Source organism: Canis lupus, chromosome 2 (assembly GCF_003254725.2).
Source record: "Canis lupus dingo isolate Sandy chromosome 2, ASM325472v2, whole genome shotgun sequence".
Taxonomy (NCBI): Eukaryota; Metazoa; Chordata; class Mammalia; order Carnivora; family Canidae; genus Canis; species Canis lupus.
Window position 1 is genome coordinate 77,357,731 of NC_064244.1, and position 20,083 is coordinate 77,377,813.

A 20,083-nucleotide genomic window follows, 5' to 3' on the forward strand; every position below is an offset into this window, starting at 1 on the left:
CTGACTCTTAAAATTTTCCCGAACCATCCTGATCCCTAGCAACAGAATATTATAAATACAGACCACTTCACCGGTCTTCTTACCCCTCAAGTAGACAACAATTCTGTTGCATCATTTCTCTTTTTTATTTTTTTATTTAAATGTAATTAACACATAAGTGTCGAATTTAGTGATTCATCAGTTGAATAATAACACCCAGTGCTCACCACATCTTGTGCCCTCCTTCATGCCCATCACCCAGTTACCCTGTCCCCCTACCTACCTCCCCTCCCAGCAACCCTCAGTTTGTTTCCTATAGTTAAGAGTCTCTTATGGTTTATCTCCCTCTTTGTTTTCACCTTATTTTATTTTTCCCTCCCTTCCCCTATGTTCATCTGTTTTGTTTCTGAAATTCCACATTTGGGTGAGATCATATGATACTTGTCTTTCTCTGATTGACTTACCCGGCTTAGCATAATACCTTCTAGTTCCATTCACATCTTTGGAAATGGCAAGACTTTATTCTTTTTGATGGCTGAGTAATAGTTCACTGTGTGTGTGTGTCTGTGTGTGTGTGTGTGTGTGTGTAACCACATCTTCATTGCATTCATCCGTCAATGGATTATCAGGACTCTTTCCCTGATTGTGGCTCTTGTGGACATTGCTGCTATAAACCCTGGGGTGCAGGTGCCCCTTTGAATCACTATGTTTGTCTCCTTTGGGTAAATACCTAGTAGCGCAACTGCTGCGTCATAGCGTAGCTCTATTTTTAACTTTTTGAGGACCCTCCATACTGTTTTCCAGAATAGTTGCATCATTTCTATACTCAGTGCAAGTGGATGGTCTGTTTATTGTAAGAGTGCTCCTTTTTCATTTTCCATAGAACCTACCGTCTGTCCATGGGTGAATCCAGTGTTTGGCCATGATCTGACTTCTGTAATTAATAAATTATAAATAATAAAAGCTAACTTTGGACTTTCAATGGGACTGACCACATTGGACAAGCCATCTAAATTCAAGGCCGATCCCTTCACAGAAGGGATTTTCAACCTCAGCACTATTAATATTTGGGGCGGGATCATTCTCTGCTGTGGGGCCGTACTGGGCATCACGGGATGTTTAGCCCCATGCCTAGCCTGACCCCACTGGATCCCAGTAGCTTCCTCCCAGTTGTGACAATCAAATACATCTCCAGACATTGCCAGATGCCCCCTGGAGGCCCAGACCCCCCTTGGTTGAGAACAGTCCTCTACAGTTCTATCCCTTGGCTCTGAGGCCAGTCAAAACAATGCAAATGGAAAGGAATTTGGCCAGTCCATCTATGCCAACCACATAGGCCTTTAATGCTAAAAGCTAAAATCCCCATGCTCTAGAGCAGCATTTCTCCAAATTTAACATGCCCTCAAATCACAGGGAATCTTGTAAAAGTGCAGATCCTGATTCTGAGGTCTGGGTGGGACCCACCTGGATACACCAAGCATGATCCAACCCAGACTCAGTGAATCAGAATCTGCATTTTAATAAAACCCCCAGGTGATTCATATGCACATTACAGTTTGAGAAGCACTGCCCCATAAAAACACTCTAATTTAGCTGAAGCTAAAGTCCTGGCCTGGAAACCTGGCTAAAGAAACAGGAAATGCTGGGCAGCCCGGGTTGCTCAGCGGTTTAGTGCCACCTTCAGTCCAGGACCTGATCCTGCAGACCCAGGATTGAGTCCCACATCAGGCTCCCTGCATGGAGCCTGCTTCTCCCTCTGCCTGTGTCTCTGCCTCTCTCTCTCTCTCTGTCTCTCATGAAAAAATAAATAAAATCTTTTTTAAAATTGTTAAAATGATATATTTAAAAAAAAGAAACAGGAAATGCAGCAAATCGTCCTTCTGCCCCCAGCCTCTGCAGGACTTGCCTAGGGAAGCCTCTTTCCTCCCCCCACAGATCCCCCAAAGGATCCATGACTCGGCTGTGCAGGATGCCTGAAGCTCCCACAGCTCTGGGGCATCTGCTAAAGACCCCTGCTGTCCCTTACACTGTGCTAGGGCCTGCCTCTTCCAGTTCAAAGTCAAGTTGAAGTAACCTACACACCAAGGCCTACATGGCCCATGCTCCTGTTAAGTCCCTCCCATAACCTGCCCACGGCTGCCAAGACTGAAACCTGAAGCTCCCGCTGTATGCAAATAGCAGCTTGTCACTTTGCCCCTTTTTCTACTCTTTATCCATCTCTTCAATTCCTAGCCAACAGCAGATTTGGGTTTTGGAGGCATTAAGTACTATTTTTTCTCCTTCCCATGTTAGGTAGTTTTTGCAGTCGACCTTAAACTGTCTTTTGTTAACCGATTCCCGAAGACCATCTTATCTTTTTTTTTTAACATTACAGCACAAACACTACCTCTCCTAGGCTACTTATCACTTTTGACTGAGAGTTAAAGTTATTTCTGCACTCACTTATCTCCTCTTTGGAATAATAAATTTGGAGGACAGACTCCATATTTGATTTATTTTCGCACCCAGGCAAAAGCTTGCATATAAGAGACGCTCAACAAACATTTAACTCATGAATGATCATGACTGTTTTTTACTATGCTCCTTGGCCCATTTTACTTGTGGATTAAGCAATTCTTCAACTCTTTCCAAGTGTGACATAGATTCTAGTTCTCTGGGTGAGCCCACCTGGATCGGATCCTCTCCCACACATTGGAATTCTGACATTATTTCTATCTTGCACATCATAAGCCGTGTTGTCTAATTTGCTGATTGATTTCTCCTTGTATCATGCACTGCTAGCCTTTTGTTAACGTTTGAAGTCACTTGTCTGCTTTTATCTGTTCTCAGATCACCTTTGCCCCATTACCTAGGCAGCTAAGGATATGATTAACGAATTATTTCAGATCTAGATCTGAAAATGTTCTCTGTCTAACATCAAAGTATAACAAGGTGACTCTGGGTAGGAAAAGACTCAAAGCTGTTTTAGTCCTTGGTGAAGAAAAATGAGACAGGGACAGGCCTGGGCATGGCTATTGGTATCTCCCATACAGGCGTGTAGGAATATGATGAAGATGATGGTGATGAGAAAGATGATGATGATGATAGGATGGAAGGGGGAATCATCAGTATGATTTCTTCCATGATGCTCAAGTAGAAGAAATGTCGCATGACTTTAACCAAACCAAATCAATTTGGTTCACCCAACCCAGATTGGTACACTATCACTGCACTTCCTGGTGGTCACTCGAACTCTTTGAAAGGCTGTGGTTATACTCTCTACAAGCCAGGGTTGAGCTCACCGATCTTTGTTGAAGTTTCCAACCACAGAACGTGGTGTTCAGCCCTACCTCCATATACCACCCAGGAGTCCGCTGAATGCAAGTAGACTAGGTTTCTGCCACCCGTGGAAAGCTCCCAGATCAGTCTGTATCCTCATTAGTTTCCAATGACGACCCAAGTCAAACTACTCTAGGTTGCAAAGAGAATTTATTAGATCTCATGATTTGAAAGTTCAGAGTGGAAGTCAAACAATGTTGGATCCAAGGGTCTCTCTCTCCCTCTCAATTTCTCCCTGCCTCCCTAAGCACGTTAGCTTCCTTCTACAGGCAGCTTCTTCCATGTAGTTAAGAAAGATGGTCACCGGCCACTCCAGACTTGCATGGTCTTTATAGCACAAGGCCCCAGGGAAAGAAAAAGGAGACTCGTAATCAAAGTCTAATGAAACATTCTGAGTGGTACAGGCTGGATGCCTACACCTGGAAATATCCCCGCGGCCAGGAGAAATGAAACATGTGGTTGGACGTCTTGGGTCACAAGTCCATCCCTGGGGGAAGTGCAGGGCACCATGACAGATCACCCTGCAGGATTGCATGGAATGGAGCAGAGTGATGGTTTTTCAAAGTAAAAAATGGTTATTACCAATAAGATAGACAGAAGGTACTGACACAAATTGTGTCTCACTATACCACACACACACACATACACACACACACACAGGTACAGAGAATGCCGAATGTTTTTGAACCCAATCTCCCCACGCCCTGCCATGCCACCACCACTACTCTCCTAGCTAAAAATTCAGAGGACTTTTCTGTATTGCAACAAGCTGTCTGGGAATAATTAGGGCAACTAGTGTGGACTTTAGTGCCCAAGATAAAAGACTTTTTATGGTGGCATAAAGGCTGGCTCCCTTTGATCTGAAAGCAGAAACCACTAGATGATAAGCCCCACTTCCATGCATGAAGATGTTTATTGTCTTGTTTGTGGATATGAACAGATAATCAAGGACCACCAGAAATGTGGGAGGGGGGAAGTCACAAAATGAAGGAAGCCGCATAATCAAACAAGGTAGGGAAATGACCTTGAAGAAATAGAGATAATTCAGGGAACAGAAAACAATTTTCTTTAATCTCTTATTGCTACTCTCAAAGAGATTCAAGAAAACAATGCATTCATAAAGCAAGAGGAAGTCATGTTAAAACAGTAATTAAGTAACAAGAAAGAGCTATTAGAAGTTTTAAGGAAATATATGATTGCTGTAATTCTTTAAATCAAGGAAGAGTTGGAAAATAAAGTCAAAATAATTCTTAGAGGGGTGCCTGACGGGCTCAGTTGATGGAGCTTGTGACTCTTGATCCCAGGGTCATTACTTCAAGCCCCACATTGGGCATGGAGCTTACTTAAAAAACAAACAAATAAAAAATAAAAGAAAAATTTAAAAGGTAATTCTCAAAAAGTAGAACCAAAAGACTGTAAAAGAGAAAATATAACAGAAAAGATAAGAGACTCAGAGAATCAATCCAGGAAGTCCAACAGTCAACTTTGAGGAAATCCATAAATGGGAAAACAGAACAATAGGAATTTTCAAAGAAACATGAGTATTTCCCAGAGCTGAAGAATAATAAGTCCCCAGACTGAATGACCCCACTGAATGCTAGAAATGCAGGTGGGAAAAACACTTATGCCTAGCCCCATCACTGGAATCTTTTAGAACACTAAAGACAAAGAAGGGATCCTAAAAGCCTCTCTGAAAGAAGGGGAACTAAACTGATTATCTACAAAAGAACAAGAATCGGGCACAAGGCTGGGTTTGGTCCTGGTCTGCCCTAGTCTGACAACCCCTGGGCTGGAGTTCTACATCCAGAGAAAGTATGAGGCAGCCAAGATATTTTGGAACACAGGAAGATTTAGAAGCTTGCTTCTTGGGGTGCCTGGGTGGCTCAGTCAGTTACGTGTCTGCTTTCAGCCCCACATCGGGCTTCCTGCTTAGCAGGAATTCTGCTTCTCCCTCTGCTCCTTACCCTGCTCCTGTTCTCTCTCTCTCTCTCTCTATCTCTCTCTCTCTAAATGTAGATGAGAATGCAGCCAGAAAATTATCTGAGGAGCATTCCAACAAAATAAAAAAGGTAAGCTAAGGAGAGAACATAAAGTCCAAGAAACAATTCACCAAACTCACAAAGGTAGTAAAGAGAAGTCCTAGAATGAATGACAGCTGTGTCTGACGGAAATCCAATGCCAGTCTGGTCTCCTTCTGACAGGCTCATGGACCTTCAGGGGACTTCATTCCAATCATTCATGTGCATCAATTACACAAATCAAACAAGACTCAGTGGGTCACCAACCCATTTCATCCCTGATAAGTGGATCCCATCCCATGTGGATCAGCCCATGCTCTAAGATCCCATCACCTCACCCACTGACTACCTATCATGATGACCCCACTCATTTTACCCCAGTGGTTGCCTGCTGCCTCCTGGCTGTGCCACCCTGGGCATCCCTCAACCTCTTTGAAATAGTTTCAACAGAAGAAGAAGAAGAAGAACAACAACAACAACAACAACAACAACAACAACAGGAGGAGGAGGAAGAAGGAGAAGAGGAAGAGGAAGAAGAAGAAATAATTTCAGCTACAGCCCCTCTATCAGCGTCACGGGCCAAGAAAGAAAAGCCCAAGTTAAACTTTCTTAAAATTATGATGCTCCCCTCCCCAGTCAGGTTCTCAAAGTGAGAGTGACGGAAGAGAAATCTGGACTCTGGGGGGGGTTAGAGGGGGGGTGATAAATGAGAGAGCAGATGGAACCAGGGTGCACGGCATAGATAACAATCAGAAATTCATGTCACTTCCCCTCACACTGAGACAACGAATCTGGCTTTGCATGTTGTATGGTGCACACCAGCATTTGAATTTGCCAACCAGGCAACATTAGACTGGGAGGGCTGCCCAAATTAGCACCCTGAATTGCAGAACCATGGCCTGAGCACCCATAGCAATATGTCCAACCTGACCCAACATTTCATTCTTGGTGGAGGAGCCCCAACCTCCATGCTCACAATTTCTCCCCAGATTCTGGATAATATGAATTAGCAAATCCCGTCAATTCTTCCTGGAATAACTCTGTTTCATACTCTGAAAATCCTAAGCCTGAGCTTGCTATTTATTCACACATGCATTTGCCCATCGAATGTGCCTACTGTGTGCCCAGCATTGTTCTAGAACTGGGGATAGAGCTGTGCTCAAGACAAAGTGCTTGCCCTCAGGGAACTCACATTCTCTTCGGGGAGAACAGGAAAAATAAACAAAGAAACCGGACATATATTGTTTCAGGTGGTGCCAGGTACGATAAATATATCCCTCTTTAATTACTCTGATTTTGTAAACAACCATCCCATCATGAGGCCTCCCCATTCCTCATCCACTTTAAATTGCTCTATGTCAGCAAACATCCAGTCCTCCAAGCTTTACCCTTGCTGAGCAGGTGCTGTTTAGCAACTGTGGGTATCACGGGCAGGTAGTGTGCCAAAGCATGGTTCTACCTCTCCCCAGAGAACTGGTAGCCCAGTTCTACCTCTCCCCTCAGGGCTGGTGGCCTGCAGCCTTCTTCCTGGTATCAATTAAATATCTTTGTTTGCAAGCTGCACAAAACAAAGTTTGCAAGTCTGCCCAACCAAAGTCAAAAAAAGAATTTGGTTAAAAGAAGTTGGGTGTCTCAAGGAATAGAAGAAAAAGGTGATCCAGCAGGCCTTGGGAAGGACAGAAGGCAAAGAGTCTCTAAAGAGACCCTAAGGTCTCTAAAAAGAGACCTTTTTAGTCTCTTTAGGACACTGAGGACAGAGGTGTCTGGGTGGCTGAGTCTGTTAAATGTCTGACTCTTGGTTTTGAGTCAGGTCACCATCTCAGGAGAGTAGGATTCAGCTCCGGGTCCCCTCATCACCAGTCTGCTTGAGATTCTTTCCCTCCCCCTCTGCTCCTCCCTCCTCCTTTGCTCTCTCTCTCTGTCTCTGAAAGAAGGAAAGCAAGAAAGCAAGAAAGAAAGGAAGGAAGAAAGGAAGAAAGAAAGTCAAAAAAAAAAAAAGAAGAAGAAAAAGACATTAAGGACAGAGTGAAAAAAAAAAAGGACATTGTGGCTCCGTCCACCTGCCTCAAGCTAGTGCCTGGTTCTGCAGGAGTGGAGTCCCTGCCTGCTTGAGTCATGTGCCTGCCTTTGGGGGTGGGGCCTAATTGTGATTGGCAGTTCCACCGGGACCACCTACAATGAGGGGGCAAAGGAGATGATGGAATCAGGTGGGGAGAAAGGGCTCTGAGCAGAGAAAAGCAAAGATGCCTGCAGGACTCCTGAGACCCTGGGCCTCTCACTGCATTTTCCTCCCTCCCCGGGGGGTTATCATCATCTGGACACCGGTCCCCCTTCCAGGCCCGGGCTTAGGTGACATCTCCTCCCCGCAGCCCTTCCTGAAGGCCATGCAGGTAGAGTCAACTGTCCCCTCCATCCTCCAGGGCTCCCTGGCACCTTCCACAACCTGCTGCTGGGGCTGCTCACACATATGCTAATCTGTGCACTGGGGTCCGCAGTGGGGCCTTTTCATCCGGGCAGTGGATGCATGTTAGGGCCTGCCACATTGGAGGTGTTGGATTCTTTTCTCTCTTTGTGGGGACTCAGTAACCATTAATTTGCACCTCTTTGGGGATCACCAGGCAACCCTGGGGCGTTCACTGCTGCCCTGGCAGTTCTCTCTGGCAGCTCCATTATTTCTGTTGTAAGCCTCGCTGGGAGCAGCCAAGCTGCTTTGCTTTGTTTCTGAGATGTGCTCTTTGTTTTCACATTCATCTCGCTGGGTTGTCGCCCTACCTAGGGCCTGAGTTTCTCTTTAAGGGAATCCAGTCGTTTGTTTCGTGCCCCGGGTGACAGGGAGGCACCCCAGCCTCTGAGACTGTCGGTAGGCAGACTTCCTGGGTATCACACGTATCTTCCAATGACTTACGACAGCAAGATTCATATCCTTTGGAGTAAGATTCTAGGGCTTAGAGAAAATACCTCCAGAATTGCTCAGACCCAACTGGGGTTCTTCTGGGCTTTCTCTGGGAGTAGTTCAGCTCCACCATTTAACTGAATTGGTTTGGAGGTGGTGCAGTGGGTTAGCCACAGTGCTCTCACCTCCTTGTTTGGAATTCTTTCCTCTGGCCTCTGTCCCAGGCTTCTGAAGTTCTGAGGAGCAGCATCCCTGAGCCCCGGGGCAGTGGTGATGTCAGATGATGGAGCTCAGAGCGGGGGAGGGGGGGGGGAACAACTTGTCAGTTTCTTTTTTTTTTTTTTTCTTTTTACAACTTACTTTTATTCAACATGTGGTTATGAGATCTAGTCACCTTTTTTACAAGTTGATGAGGTTCATTCACCTTAATATAGTTTGTGGTATACGACTTTTAAAATTTCCTTATCCAGTCCCCTATTGGCAGGCAGTTAGATTGTTTCCTTTTTTTCTTCTTCTTCTTCTTCTTTTTTTTTTTTTTTTTTAATTTATTTTTTATTGGTGTTCAGTTTCGAGGAACCCAGGTCAGGAGCCCAAGAAACCCTAAGAGGACTGGGTCCCAAGTATCTGGGTACCTCTAAGGAGGACAGAGCAGCAGGCTGTGGAAAACCCAAGCACAAATGATCAGAAGAGGCAGCCAAGGTCAACCTCATTCATCCACAGAACTAGACACCTTCTTCCAGAACCCCAGATACCCTCCCTCACCCTCCTGCATCTGAGCAAGCAAGGACCGCAGGCCTGTTCCTAAACTCACCACTGGGAAGCAGCATCTGGCAGATGCGGCCTTGGCTGGTCACTTGTTGGCAGAATCTTGGGTCCGAGTTTCACCATCTGTAAGACAGAAACAGCAATGCCCACTTCACAGCGTTGGGGCAAAGGTTAAATGTAAGGCCGCTAGAGCACATAGGACACATAGGTGCTAAACGGATGGTGGCATCACTACCACCTGCACCGCCCCGGGTCCCGTGCTCTAGAGGACCCACGCTTCACACAGACACACACAGACACACAGACACACAGATGCATGCGCACACAGTCATGCACACACAAGCACACCCCACATTTGTTGGAAGGCCCGTGCGTGCCTCTACCCCTTGCCAGCACCCAGCACTGGGTCAGCCCCATCCCTGGCCCCTCGGCCCCTCGTCTGCAGTCCTCTCCTCTGTTCTCATAATTGACACCGTTCAGCCCGGTGAACCACGTCCTGGCATCTCCCGCCCTGTGTCCTGGCAACAGAAGCCACCTGCCTCGAAATATCAGAAGGCTGTGAGCCGTGCTGCCACCACGTGGTCGCGTGGTCATTGGAGGCCACGGGTGGGCACAGGAGCTCCGGGACGGATGACCTGGTCAGACCCTTCCTCTGGGAGCCATGCCAGGTCATGCCGAGCAAATATCATTTCCCACTCACTCCACTCATTTTCTTGTGCCTGGTCATTTCTAATTCATGGTGTTGAGGGCCTGCGGGCCACAGTTTCACAAGGTGACTAAGGGACACTGGGCCATATGAAACAGTGCATATCACTAGGAAATTTGAATAATGCAGGTCGACGCGTAACATTGGGTGGTGATAGTGCTTTACACTGGCAGCTACATGACCCTAAATACTAGAATGGCCAATAGTTTCACTTTTTAAAAAATATTGGGCAAGATGTGATGAACTTTCAACAAAAATGCTTCCAAAGAGTCAACTTTACTCAAATCATTTTAAATTTTATATATTCATTGGCTATAATTTGTATTTTGCCTATTAATTGTTCTAGAGAGTTTAGAGTATTTTTTTAAGATTTATTTATTTATTTATTTATTTATTTATTTATTTATTTATTTATGATAGATACAGAGAGAGAGAGAGAGGCAGAGACGCAGGCAGAGGGAGAAGCAGGCTCCATGCCAGGAGCCCGATGGGGGACTTGATCCCGGGACTCCAGGATCGCGCCCTGAACCAAAGGCAGGCGCTAAACTGTTGAGCCACCCAGGGATCCCCAAGAGTTTAGAGTATTTTAGAAGAAAAATCTTTTTGAAAAGCATATCAAAATAATTTTTTCTCTTTAGCTTTGCTTATTTTTTGCGAAACATAGATTTTACAGACTTTGAATACAATTACACTTTAAGAATCGTGTAGATCATTACGATCATTACGGTCAGAGGAGCAGAAATCATGTAAAACTGTGATTAAAATGTAATTGGAGATTTTGCTGAAATGAAAGGAAAAGTACGGGACAAAGGTACAATCACTTATGAAAGTACATATGTCTATACTCCATAATACGTCATTCAAACATGGCCAGCCTCATCAACAGAACACCCAGACACGCACAATAATAATTAAACTCGAGCAATTTGGACATAACTTCTGACTTTCAGCCATATATGAGCTGTGGCTTTCCATACATCTTTAACCTGTTGTTAGGAAAGCATATTTAGATGGGAGGATAGAACATACTTTACTTCTCACCTTGGCATCTGGATTGATAATTTTGTAAAAAACATTTCACTTATTTATTCACGAGAGACCCAGAGAAAGAGGCAGAGACACAGGCAGAGGGAGAAGCAGGCTCCCTACAGGGGGCCGGACTCGGGACTCCATCCCAGGACCCCAGGATTACTCCCTGAGCCGGATGCAGATGCTCAACCACTGAGCCACCCAGGCGTCCCTTGATTGACAACTTTTAAATATTTAGACACATGGCATGGGGGTCCCCACGTGTACTCTTGACCCAGACCCTACAAACGTTAAAGTGTTGGGGGCGAGCCTGACCACCACCACCCAGAACAGGTTCTGGAGGCTTCCAGGAAGGAAGGGATGGGGAGGGGGGGCTCCAAGCAGGAAAGGGCTTTGCAGGGGAGGCCCGCCAGTGCTAACTGGCGCTAACTGGCGCTAACTGGTACAGCTGCTCCTAGCAGCAACAACAGGCATAACCGCTGTGCTTTGCAGGTTCCTGGTGTAAGCACTTTGCAGGCACCGTTGGGTTAACTCCCAACCATATCACTGACGGTGCCATTAACATCCCCATCGTACGGGTGGGGAAACTGAGACCACGGGAAGTGAAGTCGTTTGCCCAAGAGTATCCCGTTAGCCAAGGGTAAAGGCGGGCAGTCTGACTGCAGAGCCCAGAGTGTCCTCTCAACTGGGACACTATGGCACCTGGGAGTAAGGGGGGGGGGGGTGTCCCTCATAGTGGGCGGGGCCTACGTGTGCCCCCGCTCCCCCAGGCTCTCAGAGACACAGGCATGGGTGCTTGTTTCCCACCAGGCACCTGCCTGCCCCTGTGCAAGCGGCCCTACTGCCCGGAGTCCCCCTCTGCTCCCCCTCCCCTGACCTCCCGGGGTCAGCCTGGGGCAGTGGAACTCTGATGGGACGAGCGTCCACGGCACAGCCCCTCCTGTCCCCATGCGTGTGGCCCGAGCTGTCCCGGAGCCTGCGGCACCTGCTAACTGGAGCTGCTCCTCCTGCTGGGAACCCTCCTGCGGGGCCCTCGGCAGCCAGCACCGTCCTGTCCAAACACAGGTAGGAGCAGGACACCTCCTGGCGTAAAACCCTCACCGTCGTTCCCCTGGCCCCTGAACAAAGAGCAACAAGGCGCAGCTATGCCATTTTACAAGGACGTCAGCACCTCATAAAAGATGACAGCAGCCCACACCGGGGACCCTTGTCCAGCACAAATGGGAGAACCCAGCTCTGTGATGACAGCTGCGCAAAGCCTGCTCCCAGTGGAGGGACGGGTCTCTCCCTGGCTTCCGGGTGCTCACAGCTTCTCCCCCTTGGGATGAAAATACCACAGATCTCTCTCAGAGAGGGGCCTCATTCTCACGGGGGGGCTCCGGGGCCCTCTCCAGCATTCTGCAAGCTCTAGACCACCTGCCCACCAAGGTTCAGGGAAAAGGCTCACCGTGGGGTGAGTGGGAGGTCAAGTTCCCAGGGTCAGCTTCCCAGTGAATCATGCCCTTTGAGCCCCGCCCACCAGTAGTACAGCGACCTCACCCCCTCTCAGCCCTTCCCGGATGGATGCATGTCCCTCTGACCACAGGGCCTTTGCACAGGCGCTCTCTCTATGTACACTCTCTCTGCTTCTCTCTTCACCCCGATTAACTTGTTGAGATCCCCGCTAAACCACTTCTTCCACAGACGAGCCCTCGCTGGCCCCCTGCCCGGATCAGACGCCCCCATAAATGCTCCCCTAGGCCTGTGGAACAGCCTGTCAAACCACTTAGGCCTATTCGGTGTATAATTACTAAGGTCTGTCTCCCTGATGGACTGTGGGCCCCATGCGGGCCGGGATCACAGCGTATGGCTCTTCCGTCTATGCCGCAGAGGACACGAGATCAGGCCATGAAGGGCTGTCAGCCCGGTGCCTGCAGCAAGTGTGGAGCTCGGGAAATAGTAAGATGATGATGGTGATGATGATGATGACGACGACAGCTTCTCTGCTACAAGGAACAAGTCGACACCAGGAGAGAGAAGACGTTGCTTCGACATTGGGCTCTGTTCCTTCTGCTCGCCTCCCCCCGGCCACCCTCCACCAGGGAAGTTAAAATCTGCCACAAGGGGGTCCTGGCCTGGCTCAAGCGCTGGGGTCCTGGCCTGCCCGCGTGCTCCACCCCCACGAGGGGAAGTGCAGGGAGCTCCTGAGACACCAGCTGCCTCCCCAGTGACCAGGTAAGGAGCAAGGGAAGGAGGGGCCGGCATTTGTGGGAGCCTCCCGTGGGCACGGCATCCTGCAGAGAACTCTCCACCCTTCACTTCCTTTCTGTCTGGTCCCAAACTCTGAGAGGTAGTTCCAATCATGCCCCTATTATGGATGACAAAGCCCAGCCCAGAGAGGTGACAGGACTGGCCAAGGTCACACAGCCCCTAAGTGGCAGAGCAAACACTCAAGTCAGAGACCCTGGCACTGTCAAGCACATGTGTCACTGTGTGAAAACTCTAAAGCCAACCACATTTCCCGAAGGCCTGAAACTCTCCTCCAGGTCCGAGACCTCCCCAAACCCCCGCCCTCCCCGGAGCCTCAGCTGGGGACACCGCTGCCAGCCGGCCTGGCTGGATCTCCCTGCCTGGCTCTGTTCCCCCCGCCGCCCCAGTCCTCGGTTTCCTGCCCCAGGTACACATAGGCAGGACCCGCCAGGGGCCCCATCCTGGGATGGAGATGGCTCACCAAAGAAATTATCTCCGAAACCCGGCCCTTCCCGGGAAACACCCTTCTGCTGCTGCGGGAAGAGCTGGGGAATCAAAGCTCATTTCCAGTTGTTTAGACTTAGCTCCTCAGTGACTCACCGTTTGGGCTCCCATGACCCAGGCCGGGAGCCAGGGGCTGTCAGGAGGTGCCCTCGTTAAAATCAAAAGGTAGTGGTGAGCAAAGGGGAGCCCCCTCTCTGGAGACCATGACTCATGGCTGCTGGGTGATCCCAGCCAGGTGCACTCGCCGCCCCCCCAAGTCTCGTCTAGGGGGGTGAGTTCCAGGAGGAGTCAGGAGCAGGAAATGGGAGAGGCGCGAGGCAGGGCTGCAGGCGGGCTAGGTCAGTGTTCACCCGGCTTCACACTTGGGTTAAAAACCTTTCATCCCAAATCACTGGCGGTCGTCCTGCCACCCAGCATCTCTTCCCTTCCGTGGGTGGCACCTGTCCAGGGCCTGTATCCCAATCCCGATCACTGTGTCACGGAACCTGCGTGGGGTGTGCGGTGTGAGACCCAGCCTCCGCACCACGTCAGCTCCCAAGGGCCAGCTCCCAGGGTCAGTCTCGGGTGGTGACATGACTTTTGCTTTCACGAGCGCTTTCCTCCATTAAAATAGAAAAAAAAATAAATAAAAAGTGAAAAGCAGATGCTAGGACCACACTGGTAGGAAAACAAATATAATCCGGGTTGGATGATAGTCATCCTGATTTTAAAGAAATGAAAACATCTTGGGAGCCCCTAAAAATAACACGCATGCTAGGCACCAGCCCTCCCGGAGGCACGAGGTAGGCCCTTTGAACTGCCTGCGCCCAAATCCTGGCTCTCCGTGGACTTAGGCGTGTGCCTCAGTTTGCCTCTCTGCAAAATGGGGATGATCAGAGCTGTGGTGTCGTGGGGCTGTTTGAAGGCTCCTTGAGATCTTGCCTGAGGAGGGCTTTCGGCACCATCCTGGGGCATAGTGAACACCCCAAGGGGGACAGCCGCCAGCTGCATTTAAGCTTCCCATCCTGCCAGGAAGGAGGCAAGGTGGGATGCCTTCCAGCCTCATAATGCAGACAGGAAAACCGAGGAGACGAGCAAGGCAAAGGACCTGCCTACAGCCATGGAATAAGTGGTGGAAGCAGGATCACAAGGCTGCTGCAGGTCGCGCAGCTCCCAGGTCCCCTGCGGGTGGAAGTGGCTGGTCCAGTTATCCCAGCTGCAGACCAGGAACAAGCAGGTGGCAGGAAGCCGCAGGCCAGGACGGGGGCATCCTCTTGCTTCCACTGCTGCCTGCTTGGACCCAGGGGTGTGGGCAGCAGCCAGCAAACAAGCCACTGTGAGCCCATGACTGGTGGGACTTTGAAATTTCTGACCACGACAGAGCTGGGGCCTCTCCTGGGCAACCCCCCCACCCGACCTGTGGCCGAGCTCTGAAGTCGGGCCTCCGTGTTCTGACCCGACCTGGGCCAGGGGCTACTGTCTCCCCACCACATCCCCTAAGAGAACATCAAAAGGATGGAAGTTTCCAGTCCATGCTGGAATGTGGGTTTTCCAGCTGACTCAGAGCCTATTTCTACGGCAGCCACACACTGCACCAGGGGATCCAGGGAGACAGTCACATCTGGGAGCATTTTCACTGCTTGTCAACAAGCAGGAACCTGCCCAGAAAAGAACAATGAAGAAAAATCCCGAAACTCAGCTGGCTGAGCTCCCAGCCTCCGACCTACTGGATCTTGGACAAATGGCCCTCCTGGATCTTGGACAAATGGCCCTCTGGGTCCCCAGGGTCCTGCCCCGCAGTCAGGCTGCTCCCCACACGCTCCCTCTGGGCAACACCGAGGCAGGGGTGGGAGACGGGGAGCAGGGCGCCGTGCTGCAGTAGCTGGCCGCATGAAAACCGACACACCTGGCCATGCGCACTTAAGTTTCTCAGCTTCTCTGGGCCTCAGTTGCTGCATCAGTAAAATGGGAATGAGGAAAAGAGGCCAAGAATGAAGAGCCCTTGGCACAGCCTCTCGCTCACAGCCCAGCCGGTGGTTTTTGGAAAGGGAGCGGGTGAAGGGAGAGGCCGGGAAAAGAGAGAGCCACACACTGGATCCTGCAAACCACCTGGAAACTAAGTCCACGGGGCCCCAGGCTGGCCCCTCCCCTGGCGACTTGACCAAAGGCCGGGAAGTGTAGTTGCATCACTGGGCTTTCAGGGGTTAATGATGGGGAGTGGACAGGGCCCAGTATTTAACTAACTGGGGAGGTGCCCTGAGATCAGAGCACCCCACTCACTTCCTTCTCCTGCAGCCCAGCTCCTCTGCCCCCTGCTCACCTCCCCCTCCCCCAGGATGAAGCCTCCCCCTCTCCTGACCTTCCTTTGCCTCCTGGGTAAGTGACCTATGTGACCTTCCCTCTTCCTCCTCCCCAGCTGGAAACCCAGAGCTCCCTGGAGGCCCCAGAGGGCCTGGACCCAGGTTCTAGGGAAGGTGTGGTGGGTCATGGCGAGGTCATGCCCGAGCCAGCACTGATGGGGGTTCGGGAGGCGGGGATGCAGGCTGGGTGGCCTGGGAGGGCACGGGAAAGGGGTCAGTGGGGACCCCAGATAGCACCCACGAGGCTCCTGCCACCTGTGCTCCACCCGCTGCTCCCCATTAGCCTCCATTTTTGGTCCTTACCTGCCCGGGGTGGGCAGCCCCCCCCCATTGCTGTAGCAGCAGGGTCTGGGGGCATCCGGGGAGCCCCAGGTGGTCATGAAGCCCACCCCCTGGCTTCTGGTGGGATCGGTGGGGACAGAGTGCTCTGGGGGCACCGAGCTGACGTCTGGGTTCTGAGGAGCAGTGGGGAGCAAGCGGGAGGGAGGGGAGCCGGGGGGAGGGCACTGCGTGCGTCGTCACGATGGGGTGAGCACTGAGGATCAGGGTGGGTGGACGTCGTGGGAATATTATTACTGCTTAGCATCGCTGTTATTGGGGGCCAGGTGCTTGGTGAGGTGGGGTTAACTGCACGGTCCAGGAGGGGAGGCGTCTGGCTCAGGTGTGAGGGGACCTGAGGGTGGGGCCCTGACGTCGCTGCCGGCCCTGCCCCCCCCACCCCGCAGTGGCCCCGGCTGGCGGGAACCTGGTGCAGTTTGGGGTGATGATCGAGCGGATGACGGGGAAGCCGGCGCTGCAGTACAACGACTACGGCTGCTACTGTGGCGTCGGGGGCTCCCACTGGCCCGTGGACCCCACCGACTGGTGAGCGGCCGGCCCAGCAGGGGGGCCCGGGGGCGGGGAGGGGCTGGGCCCCCGGCAGCCCCTGGCCCGGCGCAGCCGCTCACAGGCCCCTCCAGGTCGCCCATGACCCTTCCAGGTGTTGCCATGCCCACGACTGCTGCTACGGGCGTCTGGAGAAGCTGGGCTGCGAACCCAAGCTGGAAAGGTATCTCTTCTCCGCCAGCAGGCACAGCATCTTCTGCGGTACGTGAACGGCCCTGGGGTGCCCCAGACCCGGGGGCGGAGGGGGGGGTCCAGGCAGGAAGCCCTCCTGATGGTGGCCCCTGGTTCGTCATCAGGCCCGGCCCTGGGCTAGAGAGACGGGAAGGTGGGTCTTCCTCCGTCACCGAACCGTAGAGAGGACTGTCCATCCACCCAGACGCTCACGGGCACCCAAGGGCTCCTGCCCCAGCCCCGGGTGCTTCTCTCCACCAGGGGGGCCTCCCAGCTCCAGCCTCAGGGCAGAAGAGCCAAGGGGCAGAGCTGGAGCAGGCCCAGAGGAGCTGGACTCACGCGTCCTCTCCAGGGCGAGGTCCCCGAGCTGGAGCTGCCACTTGGGACAGCAGACCCTGTTCCCAAAGGCTGACTCCGCCCAGTGGGGCTGTCAGGCTGGACCTGTTTGCTCAGCTTTGCCAGATCCAAGGCCCCCTCGGACCCATCAGGTGTCCCCTGGTCCCTGGACCACGTGACAGTGTGGAGGCCTCCGCGCTGCCGGGCCCAGTGGAGAGAGCACCGAGCTTCTGCGCTGCAAAGGCAGGAGCAGCCTGGAGGGAGGGCAGGGCCGAGTGAGGCAGAAGGACCCAGGAGGGTCAGACAGCTCAGGTCTCTAAGGTCTGACCTGGGGGCGGGGCCGGGCCAGGACCAGAACCGCTAAAGGCAGACTGGACTCAGTCTCCAGCTCCTGCAGCCTCTATGGACTCAGCAAGGCGGCTTTGACAGGTAGTGAGCTCCCCGGCACTGGAGGTTTATACGTAGGAACAGGTCACCTGTCAGGGATGGCCGTGAGGGGATGACTGAGGACAGGTGTCCAGAGAATAGGGTCAGAGGCTCAGGGCTTCACCTTCTACCCACTGTGTGACCTTGGGCAAGAGAGGTAACCTCCCGAAAGCCTCTGTTTCTTCATCTCCCTCCCCCAGCTTAATCCAGGCGCTCTGCTGGCAGAGCAGATGGGAGCAGAACCCTGGTGGCAAGTGGAGGCTGACCTTTGAGGGGGAGCCCTGGGCATTTCCGTGACATGTATTCTTGGGAACAAGGAGGAGCCACCAGAGCCACTGAGGGCAGACAGAGGCCGTGGAGGGTTGGGGAGGCTCTGGGGCCCCGGCGCCCACAGAGCGGTGCCCGGCCGGGTGTGAGCCCACAAGCCAAGAGGGGGCCCTAAGATAAAGGCCAGAGAAATGGGCTCTGCCCCCCCGGGTGGAGGCAGGCCCAAGGCCCAAGCAGGCCCCAAGCTTCCTTCCCAACGGGCTCCGGCCGGGGTGCACGGGCCACCTGGGACTGAGCCGCCGTCATTTCCTAGTTGCCCTGTCACCTTGGTGGCTGCGCTCTACCCCCAGCCACGTGTCACACAGGGAAGGGGCTGCCTGGAGGTGCCCCCGGCGCTGGAGCAGATGCCCTAGAGAACCAGCCGGTCTCGGGGCCGGCCAGAGGGCCGAGGGGCGTGCGTGGGCTCGGGAGACGAAGGGCCAACGGCTCCAGGCTTCCCAGCGCCCTGCCCCGGCTCCCACCCACACCCCAACGTCCCCCGTGGCACTGGGCTTCCAGCAGAATAGGACAGAGGCCCCCGAGGGCGGGAGGCCCGAGCCATAAGGTCCCTGACTCACCTTGTCCCCATCAGCCGGGAAAACCGCCTGCCAGCGTCAGACCTGCGAGTGTGACCGGAAGGCCGCCCTCTGCTTCCGCCACCACCTGGGCACCTACAACCGCAACTTCGTCCGTTACCCCAACAAGCTGTGCAGCGGCCCCACACCGCCCTGCTAGGGCCGGGCCCACCCGCCCCACACCCCGCCCCCAGGGGCCCGGGGCAACGCAGACACCAAAGGCCCTCCCTCCAGAAGGTTCCTTTCCCGCAAACCCATCCTTCCCCGAGAGCTCTCGGACTGCGGCCTGGACCATCGCTGGCCTCCCAGGCCGCACGCTGCCCCGAGGAAGAGCCAAGGGACCCTTCAGCACCCAGAAGATTCTATCACCTGGCCCTGAGATCTCAGCTCCCTCTTCTGAATAAGTGAATAAGGTTGTCCCATAATTCTAATATTCTCTGATTCTCAAACTCTACTATTATAGGATTTCATTAGTTTATGGTTTCATACACTCAGTTTTGTTTTTTTGTTTTTTTTTTTTTTTTGAGCCTCTACCATGTGCCAGCCACGTGCTGAGCACTGGGAATACAGCAGGAACCCGTCTGACACGGTGGCCCCCGCCCTGTGTGTGATCCTAATATCCTCTCCTTTTCATTTCCCCTTATAGTAAGTTTCTGTGACTCTTTTTTTCTAACATTCTACAATCTTATGCAAGACAATAATGGCAATCTCCAGAAGGAATGTATCTGCCCATATGGTGGAATCTGAGAAGCATGAAAAATACCAACCTAAAAATATTGTCCCCACCATGTCATCGGGCCCCAAATCCCTCCCATTAGCAGCCTGGCTGAGTATGAAAAGAAGCTCTAGAATCATTTTATCCAAACCCCTCCTTTGATGGACAGGCGACGGCCAGGGGTCCGAGGGGGGAAGTTCTCCCCGAGGGGGATGTCCTCACTCCCAGCCCGTGTGCCTCTGTTTCTCCACGAGCTGGTATCAGCCAGTGATGCTCTGGTACGGCCAGGTGGACCCGACCCTCTGGCTCTCACCTTGGACAGCCTAGCGCTCTGAGAAGGTCCCCTGCGAGGGCGCCCAGGCTGGATCGGGCTCCTGACACAGGGAGGGGAAGAGAAACGATTTCAGCCTCCCAACGTTTGCCTCTGGGGACATGAAGAATTTGATGCACCAGAGGATTCCCTCCCCCCTCCAGCGCCCCACCGAGTGGGATGCAGCCTATCCTGGAAGCTGTGTACTTCCAGCAGATTCTACTAACCATGGACGTGGTATCTCCACCGTCTACAATAAGCTGGTAAAACGGGAAAAGGTGCTACGCGGGGAGGGGACAAAGCTCCCAGCAGACACGCAATAAACATTCACTCTCTTTGTCCTTTTCACGACTTGTGTGCAACTTTCAGGACTTTGAGGGCAGGAAAGAGTGGGAAGAAATCAAAGGGACGATCATCATAAACTTTGAAAGGTGAAGAGGTTCTGTGTTAGCATAAACCAAGGGGTGGGGGTGCGGGGGTCAGGTGTGCGCGCTCTGCCGCTGTGACTGATGCCAATCCTTGGGAAAGAGTCACCCACCGAAGACCAGGTCTTAAAGCACCTTAAAGCACGAGTGGGGC

At 52.2% G+C, this 20,083-nt stretch overlaps 1 protein-coding gene across 1 annotated transcript; it reads left to right on the forward strand.

Moving 5' to 3' along the window:
- The first annotated feature begins 15,756 nt into the window (after positions 1-15,756).
- On the forward strand, positions 15,757-18,639 carry PLA2G2E (phospholipase A2 group IIE). Its single transcript, XM_025447836.2, has 4 exons — positions 15,757-15,796; positions 16,506-16,644; positions 16,760-16,866; positions 18,497-18,639. The coding sequence occupies exons 1-4, from the start codon at positions 15,757-15,759 to the stop codon at positions 18,637-18,639; spliced, it is 429 nt and encodes a 142-aa protein (XP_025303621.1).
- The last annotated feature ends 1,444 nt before the right edge of the window (positions 18,640-20,083 follow it).

Coding starts and splice junctions, on each gene's coding strand:
- PLA2G2E (XM_025447836.2), top strand. CDS start 15,757: ATGAAGCCTCCCCCTCTCCTGACCTTCCTTTGCCTCCTGG. Junction 15,797..16,505: donor GACCTTCCTTTGCCTCCTGG/GTAAGTGACCTA, acceptor CCCACCCCGCAG/TGGCCCCGGCTGGCGGGAAC. Junction 16,867..18,496: donor CAGGCACAGCATCTTCTGCG/GTACGTGAACGG, acceptor TGTCCCCATCAG/CCGGGAAAACCGCCTGCCAG.